At 41.2% G+C, this 15964-nt stretch overlaps 2 protein-coding genes across 2 annotated transcripts; both read left to right on the plus strand.

Annotated features, from left to right (window-relative positions):
- LOC110437607 (extensin-like) lies at positions 816–7789 on the plus strand. Its single transcript, XM_021466084.1, has 4 exons — positions 816–860; positions 3269–3360; positions 6353–6796; positions 7590–7789. Exons 1-4 carry the CDS (start codon positions 816–818, stop codon positions 7663–7665), a joined length of 657 nt encoding a protein of 218 aa, XP_021321759.1. The 3' UTR covers positions 7666–7789.
- Positions 12243–15909, plus strand: LOC110437458. The gene is made up of 12 exons (XM_021465907.1): positions 12243–12476; positions 12618–12821; positions 12899–12991; positions 13073–13171; positions 13238–13572; positions 13704–13880; positions 13961–14083; positions 14173–14361; positions 14445–14552; positions 14639–14875; positions 14962–15025; positions 15615–15909. Exons 5-12 carry the CDS (start codon positions 13426–13428, stop codon positions 15641–15643), a joined length of 1074 nt encoding a protein of 357 aa, XP_021321582.1. The 5' UTR covers positions 12243–12476; positions 12618–12821; positions 12899–12991; positions 13073–13171; positions 13238–13425; the 3' UTR covers positions 15644–15909.

Below are 15964 nucleotides of genomic sequence, written 5' to 3' on the forward strand. Positions count from 1 at the left end.
GTGGGTGCATCGCCACAACGAGGAGTAGCTTGCCGGGAAGCAAGTGAACCTCGGTAAAAAATCTTGTGTCATCTCTTACCGAGGATTCTCTTGTGATTGTGAGTGATTGGTTGGTTATATCTCTACTCTACAACGTTGGTATAACAATCACTCTCCACTCCTTTACTTACTTGTTTACCTTGCCAGTTGTGTAGCTTGTTTAGCTTAGGAGTGTAGCAAGCTTCTAGTTGTGCTTTCTTGTTATAACTAGTGTTTAGCTTTCTTGCTAGACTTGTGTAGGTGGCTTGCATAGCTTAGTTGTGCTAGTGCTAGAATAGCTTCGCCTTTTGTTTTACTAATCAACTTGTCTAGTTGAGGTTTGTAGAATTTTTAAATAGGCTATTCACCCCCCTCTAGCCATTTGGACCTTTCAAGGTCTTCTCTCGAGCCTTCTTCGTGAGGGAGTCTTTGTCCTCAAGGCCTTCTAGTGAGCACCAGACAAAGAGTCTTCATGTTTGGAGCTGTTGGTCCTCTGATATGCTCCCCAAACCCTCTTAGTTGTAGTAGTGGAAGTAGATGTTTGCTAATGTAGACACTGGGTAAGACGAAGTTCCAGCGGAAAAGGTCCATCAATGAACGTGTTGTAGAGCTTGGTGGTGAAGAAGTTGGTGTAGCCCCTCAAGCTTGGCGATGGGGGAAAGGTGCCATCGATGTCAATGTCAAAGGAGTTGATGAATGCTCTTGAACCATTGTAGTGGGTGAGGATGATGGTGAAGCCCCTCTTGTCGAATACTCTCCTACAAAGGTGCTTGGTGGACTAGATATTGGTGTGGACGATGAAGGTGTCAGTGGAGCCCCCTCACGCCGATGTATCAGCGGAGGTGAGTCATCCTAGTTTGCCACGACTATAGACGAAGACCCTCCTGCATAGGTTTTTGGTGGAATTGAGGTTGGTGAAGTCACTGAAGATGACGGCGAAGGCCCTCCTACAAAGTTGTTTGGTGAAGGCCCTCCTGAAAAAAGTTGTTTCAGTGGAGATGATATTAATGAAGTCACTAAAGATGGTGGCGAACCCCTCATGTGAAGGTCTTGGAGAAGGTGATGTAGACACTGATGCCATTTGCTGAAGGTTAGAGAAGTCACGTGAAAATACACCTAAGTTGATCTCCTATATTTTTTAGGGGCTTAGGTTGGGTGTTACAGCTCCGTCGAATATTGACTTGCTTGCAAGTCTTTCGACACTTAGAAAAGCATTGGCTTTCTACTTGCTGCAAAACATGGTTAGTCATTTATTTGATACATGACGGTAGCATGAAATCCTTGGCTTCATGACCTAGTACCTGTGTAGATTTAGGACTTCTTCTAGGATTTTGATGCATAGAGTCCTGGTGCCCATGTTTTTTGGGAATTCTTTTAGGTGGCCCGAGCCATGTTGTGCGATGCACTTATGCAAAGTATGTATGTGATGATAAAAATGAATGCATTTGCATGAGGATAGTAGAAGGGGTAAATGTATTGTGTGCCCTATAAAATTGATGGTTGATCTTGAGCAAAATTTATGCTCTATGTACGAAGAATGATGCCCTCGAATGAGAAACATAGTTTCATATGGCAAGTGATGGTTGCCATTTAAGAACCTGCATTGGTATAGATATGACTTATAATATTGAATGTAAAGAGTATTAGCTCCCTGTGAAGGTTATCTCAAATAACATTTATAAGACCTAAGAAATAACTTGAACAATACAGCCTGTAAAAAGTAGGAGAAGTGTTAGTGTCTCGAAGGTTGATTGTTGGTGGAGGCTGCTGACTAGAAGGCTGCTGACAGATGAAAACTACTGAATGACGATGGCTGATAACTTATGAAGGCTGCTGATAGACGAAGGCTGCCAACTTGTGAAAGTTGCTAATAGATGAAGACTGTTGAATGACGAAGACTATTGATAAACGAAGGTTGCCAACTAAACGTTTTGGATAGACGAAGCCCAATAAGTGACGAAGACTACCGACTTGATGAGAATCAACTGAATAGCAAAAACTATTGACTGGTGAAAGCCACTGACTTTGAAGGTCAATAACTGATGAAAGGTGTTAACCGATGATAACCAATTATAGATGAAGGCCACTAACAAACGTTGAAATCTAATAATTGATGAAAGCTGCTAAATGACGAAGACCATTACTAACGAAGGTCAATAATTGACGAAGTTTGTTCAGCGATGAAGGTCAATAACTGACGAAGACCAATAACTGACAAGACTATTCACTAACAAAGGCCAATAACTAACAAAGCTGACTGACGAAGGCCAAAAGGCTAGTAACTTACAAAAGTTGTTCACTGATGAAGGCCAATAACCGACGAAGGCTAACAACTGACGAAGGTTGTTCACTGATGAAGGCCAGTAACTGACGATGGTTGTTTACTGACGAAGGCCAATAACCGACGAAGGTTGTTCACTGACGAAGGCCAATAACTGATGAAGGTTGTTCACTGATGAAGACTAATAACTGACAAAGGTTATTCATTGACGAAGTCCAACAACTGACAAAGTGGTGGCAATCTATATCTTCTTCTCTACTATAATGAAATAGTTAAATTATACTTGCTCCATCCGGTAAAGCGTCCCTCGCTGAGAGCCTTAGACCACTGTGTACCCAGAAAATTACACACAGAAATCCTACACTTTTAAAATCAATGTTTAATAAAACACATAAACCAAATCCGACGGCCATGATTACATATGGCTTCTCATCCCGCGCCTTCCCACGTGGCTTCTTACCCCGCGCCCGATTAGGGGTGCAAATGAGTGATGATTAGGTGCACCTATAAACCTCTTTAGTTCAAATATTTATACTACTTCTTTAAAAAATTAAGAAGTAGTACAAATATTTGAACTAAAGAGGTGCAAGGTTACCCCTTTGCACCCTAGGCCCGATGTTGCGAAGTCGATCATCAGCTAAGTAAAAAAGTCGGCGTCCATAAACTACGGGCCGGGCACCGTGAGGATCGTCGTTCGAAAATTCCCCGTCGATCGCCATCGCTGTGGTCGCGGGAGGCCACGCCGATCACCAGCCTCAACATTTCAAGCCTTGGATCGCCCGCGCCCACGTCAAGAGAAACCGACCTCACGACGACGCACGCCTAGGATAAATAAAGGACATCGTGGCCCGCCGCCGCCGTGACTATCTAGCGTCGAGCCCGCGACGATCACACGTAGCTCCCTTCCGTTCTCCGTCGCTCCCTACTAGGATTGCCACTCCTCTAACTGATTGCCACTCCTCGTGGCAGCCAAGTGTCTGTACCAGTCGAGATCATCAGGCGGCGACCGAGCAGGTGCACCAGCAGAGATCAGGCAGCCGCGTTGGCAGGCAGGTGCCGAGGTGCGTGCAACTTGCTAATTGCGTTGGCAAGCAGGTGCGGCGCGGGCGTTCCATCGCTCATAGTCGTGGCCATTGACAATTGAGCAAATTAACACGCCAACACCGCGTCCAGCTAAAGATGGCAATGGATACCCGAGACCCGAAACCCGATGGGTTTTTGCTCTATTAGGGTATAGATATGGGTCAACTTCGCTACCCGCGGGTTTGTTAATGGGGCAAAAGCTAGACCCAGCGGGTTTATGGGCATGGGTCTGGGTGCGTAGTACCCAAACCCGCAAACCCATGAGTTTTTTAAACTCGGTTCACCATATCATCACACAATATAATTAGTACATAAAGAACAATTTGCAAGAAAAAATAAACGAAATAGAGAACATGCATGCTCGATACTTTTTTAGTAGAAGCTCCTTATGTGAAAACTACAGCTAGCTAGTGCGTCTTAGTGCATGCATTTAGTTTATCTGGACTCAAAGATATGACAGATGTTGGCACTAAGCATTAGCAGGTCATGGCCCAATGCATGCTAGAGGTGAGTGTTTCTGTCTCAACTCGCAAATGTCTAGTGAGGAGGTGCAATAACACACAACATGATTCTCACCTTGCCAATTGATTCAACTTTAAGTATTTTGGTGCGCTATAAAGTAGACTTGCTCATTTCACTGGATGACCATCTTGTGACATGCTGTGACGGACACGGGCAACCCGTTAAATACCCGTGACCCGATGGACATGGATTTAGACACAAAATCAAACCCGTGACGGGTCATAGGTTTTTTAGTGGACACATTTTATATTAATGAGCATGAGTTTGGGATAGCAAAACCCAGCGGATTTGCCATCTTTACGTCCAGCAGAAGCAGCTCACACCGAGCGCTCGCCGTCCGGCCGCTGCATCTCGCCCCGCTTGATCCAGCGCGACAACTCGCCTCGCTCGCTGCAGGTATCAGGTCAGGAACCTCCTGTATGGTTGTATGTCTTTCCGTTATGTCTTCTGAAATAAGAAAAGCAAGTTATCAAGGTCTTGTTTACTTCCATCTAAAATCCAAAAACTTTTCAAGATTCTCCGTCACATCGAATTTTTAGACGCATGCATGGAGTATTAAATATAAACGAAATTAAAAACTAATTGCACAGTTTGGTCGAAATTTACGAGACGAATCTTTTGATCCTAGTTAGTCCATGATTGGACAATAATTACCACAAACAAACGAAAGTGCTACAGTGTCCCGAAAAAATTTCGTCGGGGAAGTAAACCAAGTTATCAAGTCTGCACTATTGATGCCTCGTAGGTTCATATATCTAGGCCTTGTTTAGGTCTTGTTTAGTTCCCAAAAACTACCAAAAATTTTCAAGATTCTCCATCACATTGAGTCTTACGACACATGCATGAAGCATTAAATATGGATAAAAATAAAAACTAATTACACAGTTTACCTGTAAATCGCGAGAAGAATCTTTTGATCCTAGTTAGTCTATGATTGGACAATATTTGCCACAAACAAACGAAAGTGCTACAGTACCCGAAACCAAAATTTTTTGCAAACTGAACAAGGCCTTACTTCACAAATTTTTTTGTTTTTGGCTACTGTAGCATTTCGTTTTTATTTGACAAACATTGTCCAATCACGGAGTAACTAGGCTCAAAAGATTCATCTCACAAATTACAGGTAAACTGTGCAGTTAGTTTTTATTTTCGTCTATATTTAATGCTCCATACATGCGACCAAAGATTCGATGTGATGGAGAATCTTGAAAATTTTTGCCAACTAAACAAGGCCTAAGTAACAAGAGCAAATTAGTTCCAAGATGAAAGATCTTGAAACAAAATCTAAACAGTTCAAGAAATTCAAAGAGCAGTTAGTTTTTTTTCTCTCCTTGCCATATGCTTTTAGGTACCTTCTTGTATTAGTTTTAGTTAAAGATGTGCAGTGTACCTGTTGCAAAGCTAAGGCCCTGTTTAGTTCCCAGCCCAAAAATTTTTCACCCATCCCATCGAATCTTTGAACACATGCATGGAATATTAAATGTAGATAAAAAAATAAACTAATTACACAGTTTGGTTGAAAATCGCGAGACGAATCTTTTAAGCCTAGTTAGTCCATGATTAGCCTTAAGTGCTACAGTAACCCACATGTGCTAATGACAGATTAATTATACTTAATAGATTTGTCTTGCAGTTTCCAGACGAGCTATGTAAATTGTTTTTTTATTAGTTTCTAAAAACCCCTCCCGATATCCTTCCGACATATCCGATGTGCCATCCAAAAATTTTTTATCTCCAATCTAAACAGGCCCTAATAGTAGTAGCAACTTGGAATCCTTGGCAGTTGGTTAGCTTGACTGGAGCCACATGTGTTTACTTTACAAATTGGTGCTCCTTTGATTTTCTTTTTATTGTCACTGAAAATACTGAATCTTTTAGTTCCATGATACTTAATTTACAAATTGGTGTTCCTTTGATTCTTTTTTTTTGTATTTTTCATTAAAATACAGAATCTTTTAGTACTATGATTCTTAGTTTTATGATTTATTTTTTTATCCTTGTTCGGCGGTTTCAGACGCCGAGCATGCAGGTGCCTAATTTGTGTCCTTGCCTGTTAACAATGGTTATCTTTCGTTCGTTCCAGTTCTACAGCTTGTATAATTATGCTACCATTTTGCTACTTACACTACACCACAACACTTTATTAGAGTCAGACATCCGACGCTAAATCTTTTTTTAACCGATGAGCGGTCTGACGCTATACCTAACTCACAAACCATCTGACGCTAAATCCTCATTTGCCATTTCGCTGTCCGACGCTATATATATGTAGATTTAGCGTTGAATTGTCTGACGCTAAATGTTTATATGGCATCACTCTGTCTGACGCTAAAATCATGTGGGGCCCGCAAAACTCAAGACGCGCCAAATTGGAAACTCACGCCCTAGTTACATTCGGCTCCCGCGTATATTTTTGGCATGCGATGCAATTTTGGCCTGGCCCACTAGAAACCCTAGCACCATTGCCCAGACCTCCTTTCACGCGCCCACCCCTCTTCCTTTCATTTCTCTCTGCCGCCGCCGTTGCCCAGACCTTCCTTTCACGCGCGCCCTCGCTCAGATCTCCGCCGGCGAACCTCCGCTTCCCCTGCCGCCCTCCCCTGCGTCCCTACTGCCGCCCCCAGCTCCCTCCTATCGGCCGGCGCGGCCCACTCCTACCGGCCTGCTGCCGCCCCCAGCTCCCTCCTACCCCGCGCCGCCCACCCCTGCTGGCCCGCTGCCGTGCGCCTCATCACCGGAGAAGGGGCACACGACGCGTCCCTGCTGCTGCCCCAACATCGAAGAAGAGGCAGGAGGGAAGAAGACGCGTCCACCCCTGCTGCGTCCCTACTGCTGCTCGTCGGGGATTTGGACAGTGGAAGCCCCGGCCGCCCCTGCTCCCTCCTGCGCTGGGTGAGAAAATTTTTCCCCTCTGCTCCCCTCCTTTTCTTTCCTTATGTGTTGCTAGGTTGGTACTGAATTAATGGAGTAACTGAATTAAATTTTAGCATTGAATTAAATCAGCTTGATGTTGAGTTAAATTAGCCCCCCTTGATGTTTAGCACTGAATTACCATTGTGAGGGGGGCTAAACTATCATTGTTTAGCACTGAATTAAATTAGCCCCCCTTGATGTTGAGTCACGCTCCGCCACTGTTTGTTTCCTATGACTATCGGTGTATAATGTGGTTGATGTTGTAAGAATAAAAATGGTGATGGTTTCTGTCTCAATCTTTAATTCTTTATTGAAAGATCCAATTTCGTTTATGTTAATCTATTGTAGAGTATGTGTCATGATGCGGTTGCTTCTGTTTTTGTGCTGCTGGGACATGCAGAGCCTTGCACACTCGAGGACCTATTTGTGTATGAGTTTGTCTTCAAAATTCTGTGCTGCTGCTGCTGTGGGTTTGTCTTCAAAATTTTTGTGCTGCTGCTGCTGTTGTGGGTTTGTCTTCAAAATTCTGTTGTTATTACTAAAGGGAAAATAAGAAAAAAGTAGCTAATACTGCTCCATCCTGTTCTAGGTTTGTTTGTTGCCATAGAGAATCAATTTTGTTAACTAAATGTTGTGTTTGCTTCTCTCGTTTATGAATCCAGGGTCTGTGTTCATACTTCATATCACTATGTTCAAACGATTATTTCTAGCTCACTGTACTGTTTGATACATGCGTGCTTAAGGTGTGTACTTGGTGCTTGAAACTCAGCAGGCCTTGTGAACGTGTGACTGCTACACTGACCCCAGCAAGGATTGTGCTGCACCAAACCACCATGAGGCTGACATAAGACCTTCAACAACACAAGACAAGTCTGCTTGTGGTGCTCCTCCACACAACCCAACAAGTTGCACACCTGCTCCACCGACGTCGTCCTCACATTGTTTGCAGCCTACAGATTGAAGTATTTTAGGTATGCACTTAACACTTGGGGTTTCTATGTCCAGAAATAATTTGTGTCATGTCTTCTTGCTCTATCACACTTGGCTTCCACATTTATCTTAGTCTATTTGTAGCTACTGCTTTTTTCTTGTGTTGCTTGCTGTTGGCAATGCAAATGCTTGCTGTGAGTTGTTTATCTAATTTTTAATTGCTCTCCGTTATTAAATTTTGTAGTTTGAACAAATATAATCTTTGAGCTGCTGCTCACAAAGACTCATGGATAAATCATGGATCCATAGTGATGCTAGGCACACAAAGGAATACTTACAAGGGATCAACAGTTTCCTAGCTTTTGCATTTAAAAATTAAGCGGTAGGGGACAAGATTCTATGCCCTTGTAGAAAGTGTGTTAACTCATTTTGGAGAGACTCAAGTGATGTACGTGAGCACTTGATATGTGATGGGTTTCTACAAGGGTACATAACTTGGAACTTACATGGGGAAGCTAGTTCCTCTTATGTGAATACTGACAATGGTGATGGTGCTGATCCCATGGAAGAGTCTAGTGAAGAGGATGACATATCTGCATTGCTTAGAGGCCTAGCCTGTGGTTTAGATGATAGAGGGGATTTAGAAGACAACAGTTCCACAGAGCTTCCTAAAGAACTACTTGACCTCCAAAAGTTGGTAGAAGCCAATAGTCAAGAATTATTTCCTAATTGCAAGAAGTACACTAAACTACGTTTCCTGATTAGGCTTCTTCACATCAAGCTCCTTGGAGGATGGACTGATAAAAGTTTTGACCTTGTGCTAGATCTATTTAATGATGTCTTACCTGAGGGTTCAACACTACCCAGAAACTACTATGAAACTAAGAAATTGATTAAGTCCATAGGACTTAGGTACACAAGTATTGATGCCTGAGATAATAATTGCATTCTATATTGGAAGGAACATGAAAAATCTGAATCATGTCCAAAGTGTGAGGCTTCACGTTGGAAATCAGTTAGGAAGAGTCTAGATGGGAAACACGTGTACAAGGTTCCTAAGAAGGTTCTTCGGTACTTTCCGATAAAGAAAAGGCTCCAAAGATTATTTTTATGTTCTAAAACAGCAGCTCTAACAAGATGGCATGATGAGGTGAGAACAAGAGATGATGTTCTTAGGCATCCTGCTGATTCTCCTCTATGGAAAGACTTTGATCTTAAACATCCTGAGTTTGCTAAGGATAGTAGAAATATACGCCTTGCATTTGCCACTGATGGTTTTAATCCTTATAGAACCCAAAGTATTAGCTATAGCATTTGGCCGGGTATATGTATTCCCTACAATTTTCCACCATCAATGTGCATGAAGCAATCAAATTTCATACTCTCTTTGCTAATTCCTGGGAAAAAAGCTCCTGGTAGTGATATGGATGTTTTTCTCGAGCCATTTGTGAATGATATGGTAGATATGTTTGTCACAGGGGTTAGAACTTATGATGCATCAAAGGGCGAGTGGTTCCAATTAAAGGCAGCAGTGTTGTGGATTATTACAGACTTCCCGGGTCTAGGCTATGTATCTGGTTGTGTCACTGCTGGTGAAGCGGCATGTCCTGATTGCCACTCATATACTTGTTCACATAGACTTGGTAACGGCAGCAAGACTTGCTATATGGGCCATCGTAGGTTTTTGGATGAAAACCACCCATTTAGGTTTGATGATGATAAGTTTGGTTCAACTGAATTTAGGCAGGCACCTACTCCACTATCTGGGGAGGAAGTGTTGGAGTGTACTAAAGATATTGTTACAGTTTTTGGCAAGGATGCATCTGGAAAGAAACCAGCAAGGAAAAAACGCAAGGAAGGGGAGCCAATAGTCGTTTTTAAAAGGAGGTCTATTTGGTTTAAACTTCCCTATTGGAAAGATTTGATGCTGAGACATAATTTTGATGTCATGCACATAGGAAAAAATGTGTATGAGAACTTTGTTAATACATTCTTGGGTACCGAAGGAAAATCTAAGGATAATCTAAATTCTCGCTTAGACCTTCAAGCTTTAGGTATTAGAAGTGATCTCCACCCTGTTGATGTTGAAGACCAATTTTATTTACCACCAGCACCATATACATTTAGTCTTGATGATAAGAAATTATTTTGTGAAGTACTGAAAGGGGTAAGGTTTCCTGCTGGTTATGCATCTGATATACGTCACAATGTTCATGTTAATGAGAGAAAGGTGTTTGGGCTTAAGAGTCATGAATGCCACATCGTTCTACAAGACTTACTACCACTGGCTGTGAGGAAAGTATTGCCAGAAGTAGTTAGTGCTACAGTGATACGTGTCAGTCATTTCTGCAAGAAAATTTGTGCTCCTGTTTTCCGCAAAAGTGATATGGATAGTGTAGAGGCTGAAATAGCTGAAACCTTAAGCCTTCTAGAGACTATATTTCTTCCCTCCTTTTTTGACATGATGGTACATCTGATGGTCCATCTTCCTGCCCAAGCAAGAGTGGCTGGTCCAGTACATTTTCGTAGCATGTGGCCTGTTGAGAGGTAATTTCTGTGAGCGTATTGCAGCATACGTATAAAAAATACGTACTATTTTGACAACATAATCGGCTTATTATATATGTGTATAGGTTTTTGATTAGATTGAAAGGTGATGTTCGTACAAGAAGCCATCCGGAGGGATCGATTATGGAGGGTTCTATGTTTTATGAGAGCCTTACACTATGTGGACACTATTTACACAGCCAAGTGCCTAGAATTTTTCAAGGGCTGCAATCTGAAAATTCCACAACCCCTTTCTTTGATCGCATTGGTCAGGGTTTAGCTGGGAAGTGCACAGTAGGTTTAGACCACAAGACTTGGTTGCAAGCACACAGATATGTTTTGTTCAACTATGCAAATATAGGGCCTTACTTGGAGTAAGTAGTTTGTTTCACTTCACAGTACATTATGATTACATTTTCTTGCACAGTTAGATTATAGATTCACCTTTGCAGAAAGCATGCTCACTATCTATCCTCAATTGGTGTTCGAAACCAACGAGCTATCAACCGAATGCAACATGAATGCTTCCATGAGTGGTTTAGGTTGCATGTAAGTATGAATAAAACTTATGGCATGCTATCTAAGTTGAACTTCTCATTGACCTTAATAATGATATTTCTTACTAATCGTAGGTGGAAGGAACATGTGAGGAAGTACCAGATGAGATACAAATCTTAGCCAAGGCGCCAATCATGAGTGCACAAAAAATATAGTAGTTACAGAATAAATGGATTTGATTTTCACACCAAGTCCTATGATGTGGGTAGGCCTGTCCAAAATAGTGGGGTCGCTTTAGTCTCAGAATCCACATGCTTTGAGAGGGGCGATAATGAAAATGTCATAATAGGAAGCGAGACTTATTATGGCATTATAAAGGAGATAGTTGAATTGAACTATAACCACAAAGGAAATGTTGTTCTTTTCAAGTGTGATTGGGTTGACAACCGTGTGCGGGGAAAATGGGTTAAAACCGATCAGTTCGGGGTCACCACTGTCAACTTTAAACATTTATTCAATACTGGTGAAAAAGTATCAGATGAGCCTTTCATACTAGCATCACAAGCAGTGCAAGTCTTCTATGTTCCTAAACATGCTGGTTCTGAGTGGGTTTCTGTTCATCAGTCCAAACCAAGAAACTACTATGATATGGATAATTTGGAGAGTGAGCACCTAGAAAATGGCAATGGAATAGTTCGGCCATTGCCTGACCTAAATGCCAAGGTGATTGTGGATGTTATTAATGGGGTTGTCCCCACTACTAGGACAGACATAGATGGTATAATAGTTGAGCCTAAAAAGTAAGTGTTATTTATGTAGTATATGATTTCCTCATTGATTACATGAAATTTTTGTTCACTTCAGTTTGTATTATTTGTTATACAAGGAAAGGATTGATAATTCCTTTGCACCTTTTTAGGAGAAAAAATGGCAAGCGCAAGAGGAAGAGGTAGAGATGATGACATGACTGAGTATGAGAGGAAGAAATGGGAACAAGTTGCAAGAAACGAGGAGATGATGGAATCCCTTCGTCTTCGTCAGCTCAGCACTATAGACCAGCCTCCCCAACCAAATAAAAGAACAAAGGTTAGCCTTATGATGTCAGAGTCATGTCTATATTATGCAAAGGAATTCTAGCTATTGAGTGATATTTCTTAAGTGCAACACAATTGACATATTGCCTTGTGCATTGTCATGTAGAGAACTCATAACCCAAGTGATGCAGCCATTGGTCATCATAATTTGCGACCAAGATCACAAAGAGATAATGTTGAGACTGCAAATGAGCATACTACTGATGATCCTGATTATGATGTAGTTGGTGAGTTCTTACGTGACAATGAAGGTATTGTATTTTCGAAATTTTCAGAGAACATTTGCTGCAATTTCTTGCTGCAATTTCTGAGAACATATGTTGATATTGTATTCTCATCTATACAGATTTGCACAGTACTCAAAAGAGGAATGGAAGGAAAATCACCACAATGAATGACATATTCTCAAGGAAACCTGAGATGCCCAAAATCAAAATTACAGCCAATGATCTTGGGCAGCCTGTAGGAGAAAATTATAGGCAATTTGCTAGTGCCATTGGTTGTCAAGTGAGAAAGACAATACCAGTTCGATTTAAGGATTGGAGGCTTGTTCCTATGCAATGAAGGATCAAGTTTGGAAGGACATGCAGGTATAACATTGTTTGCCCTTGTGCAAATTACCCAATTCATAGCAGTTTTTTTTTGTAGCAATCTAATACCCACATACCAATTAATAGCAGCTTAGTATAATTTTTACATGATCTGATGGCTCCTTTTCAATGACAAATTAGGCGTACTATGATATGGATGAGGCTGTCAAGAAATGGTTTATGGATACTGCTGCAACAAAGTGGAAGGACCGCAAGACACGCTTAAAACAGAAGTATTTTGATGAAACATTAACAGATGTGCAAATGAAGGAAAAACTTAAAAATATATTAAATGTCGCTGACATGAATGAGCTGATTGAGTTTTGGAGGTCTCCGGAATTTCAAGTAAGCAACAATCATATGAATCTCTCTTTTCCATTACTTGCCTATGAATGTGCTAATCTCAATGATTTATGCCATAGGCTCGCAGTGAAAGAGGAAAAGCAAATCGTGCAAAGTTGAGGGTTCATCATACTTCTGGAAGCATTAGCTATGCTTGTCGTAGTTATAATCTGGTACAGCATCCTATCATGTTACTCATCCTGTAAAATTTTTGGGGGCATTTTCAATGGTACATAGTGTTACAAAACCTGTAGGGTAAAGCACTTGGACGCCCCCCTCGAAGAGATGAAGTGTACATCAATACACATACAAGGAAAAATGGAGTACCTTTAAGGGAGGCAGCAGGAACGATTGTAAGCCCCCCACCAAAAAAAGAAACATGGATCTTTTATGTATACTTTCTTATTTATATTTTGTAGGATAAGCTTAAAGCCATTGTTGAAGCTCAACCAGAGTTGAAGGGTAAAACAATTCAAGAAGGCGATGTGTATGCTGCTGTTTGTGGAGCAAAGGAGCCAAGAGGACGTGTTCGTGTTTTGGGTCTGGGACCAACTCCACAAGAGATTGGTATCCCAGGGCTGAAAGGACTCATGTCACAAGGCTGCAAATGGAAATTTGGGATCGACACAAAGCTGAAAGTATGAATAGAGCTCTTGAGCAACGTGTTCAGGAATTGGAAGAGGAAAGGATAGCACAAGGAAGGACAAGTGTTGATGTCCTATCACAGCATGGCTCTAATTTACGACAGTATGTGGTAATAAAATCAATCCTAGCTATTTTGTTTGACTTGCCTATGTTGCTCATTGTTTGACTTGACAATATTTTTATGGAACTCAAAGTTATGCTGATGTTTTTCTTATTATTATTGTTCTGATTATTGTGTAGATTCCAACACCTGAAGGACCTACCGATGAGGCACATAATGTTGCTCGGCTTGAAGAATATGAAAATTATTATGTAGAGAATGAAGGCTATGATCAGTATGAAGAGGAGGATGAGAACTTGCTGCCTAATAGGCGCGCTCCAGCCCGATCAACTTTGAACATTACAAATGATACACATGTAATCTTCCTATGACCTTGTTTGTGATATCCAAATGAAGGCTATTTTGTTTGTGATTCTGAAAATGTCCCCTACTCTAGGTTGACATGCAAGAGAGGTTGCCCCACTCTAGGCCTGCTGTAGCCGGATCAGCTAGAAACATGGTTACTGCACCACCAAGTGATATCCCTCAACTTCATCATCACTTTGCAAATGATACACATGTAATCTAGCTATGCTGCTGCAATGTTTGTCTTTATGATTTCAAATATGTTCCGCACTTTAGTTCTAATGAGTGCATCATTTATTTCAGGTTGCAACAGAAGAGAGCTTGGTGGCCCCTAGGCCTTTTGTAGCCCGGTCAACAGAAGATAGCTTGCTGCCCCCTAGGCCTGTGGCAGCTCGATCAGCAGAAGAGAACTTGCTGCCCCCTAGGCCTGTTGCGGCCCGACTAACAAAAGAGAGCTTGCTGCCCCCTAGGCCTGCTGCAAATGATAAACATGTTGTCTTGCAATGCTGCACTTTCTTTGTGATTTTAAATATGTTCCATGTTTTCCAGCTCTCATGGGTGTATGTTTACTTCAGGTTGGGACTGACAAAAGCTTGCTCCCTCATAGACATGATGCAGCCCATTCACCTATAAACAAGACAACTACAGCAACAAATGATGTCCCTCGCCTTCATGATGACCTTGTAATCTTTCTGTCTTCCTGCATTCTTTTGTGGTTTCATATACATGCCTTGCTCTAACATTCATATGGGTGCATCATTTATTTCAGGTTGGAAAGGATGTGATATTATATACTATATTGAGATCTGAGTTACCTGTGGCTAAGGGGACAGTCATTTCAACTAATCCAAACACTATTGTAGGAGGGCAGCCTCTTGGTAATGAATATTGTGAAGTAGTAGTCGATGTTGTGATGAAAAGAGATGCTATGCTGCCTCGGACTTATGGCGGGATGCTGACTATGGCTAGTGCTCTCAACATGAGCATTGCATGGCCATTCAATAAAGTAATAAACTAGACTTGTCATAATTTTTATTTTGGTTTGACCTGTGATGCATGGCCAATGTTCCTAATTAAACCTATCTATGCTAGGTAAAGGAATGCAGGAAGAGGGAAGGCAAGAAGGCATCTAGTACACCTCTCAAGGGCACAGCAGGTATCTTCTCAAATTTACATTTATGACTATGTCCAAACCTAGTGACCAGTTGTAAATCACATAGGATGTCTACACTTGAATATTTCTAGAAAATGGAAGTCTTCACTAGATTTATGTGAACTGTCAACCTTGTTTTCTAGATCCCAAATGATGTTTATGCTTGCTCTTGGATATAATGGGGAAAAATCTTGTTTATGTTTTATACTGCTGTGAACTGGACATGAACTGTGTTTTGCTCTTGGTAATTAATGAATACTGGAAGAGCAGTAGGTTACTAGAAATATTGCCTTCACTTGTTGATGCAAGACTGTTGTTTGGCTGCTGGTTGGTTACAATTAAGTTGCTAAGCTCTGTAGATAGCTTTGTTATGGACAACTTGTTAGCCACTTATTGGTCTATATTCTTGTTTGCTACATCCTGATTGCTATTTATGCTTGCTGCTCTTGATGTTTTGATCACCAGTAAATCCTCTAATGTTTTGATGGATTATTTTCCTTTTACTATGATGGATATAGATTACAAACTTGTATTGTATAGCAGCTTTATATTTTTTTTGTCCACTTGGCTAATTACAAGTTACATTTTTCAGGAAGTGCTGGCCACAAGTCTGTCAGTTGAGTGTATGGAAAATGAATCACATAACCTGGTGGATGTGCTTTTGGCTCTTTTCAGTTCCTATAATGGACCTGGTGGATGTGCTTTTGCCTTTTTATTATGTGCACAAACCTTAGTATAGCAAACACAAACTAGTATATTGCTTGCTAGTGTGCATTCATGTAAGCTTTTGGTAGGCGACTATGACAAGGTTGTATGTCAAGACTTTGTTGGATGATGTAGTGTGCAAGACACCATCGTATCGTAATTCTATTGACCTTCATGTGATGTATGTGCTTCTATATATTTGTGTGATGGACATTATGCTTGAATGTGGGTTTGATG

The sequence above is a fragment of the Sorghum bicolor genome, chromosome 8, assembly GCF_000003195.3.
Source record: "Sorghum bicolor cultivar BTx623 chromosome 8, Sorghum_bicolor_NCBIv3, whole genome shotgun sequence".
Classification (NCBI taxonomy): domain Eukaryota; kingdom Viridiplantae; phylum Streptophyta; class Magnoliopsida; order Poales; family Poaceae; genus Sorghum; species Sorghum bicolor.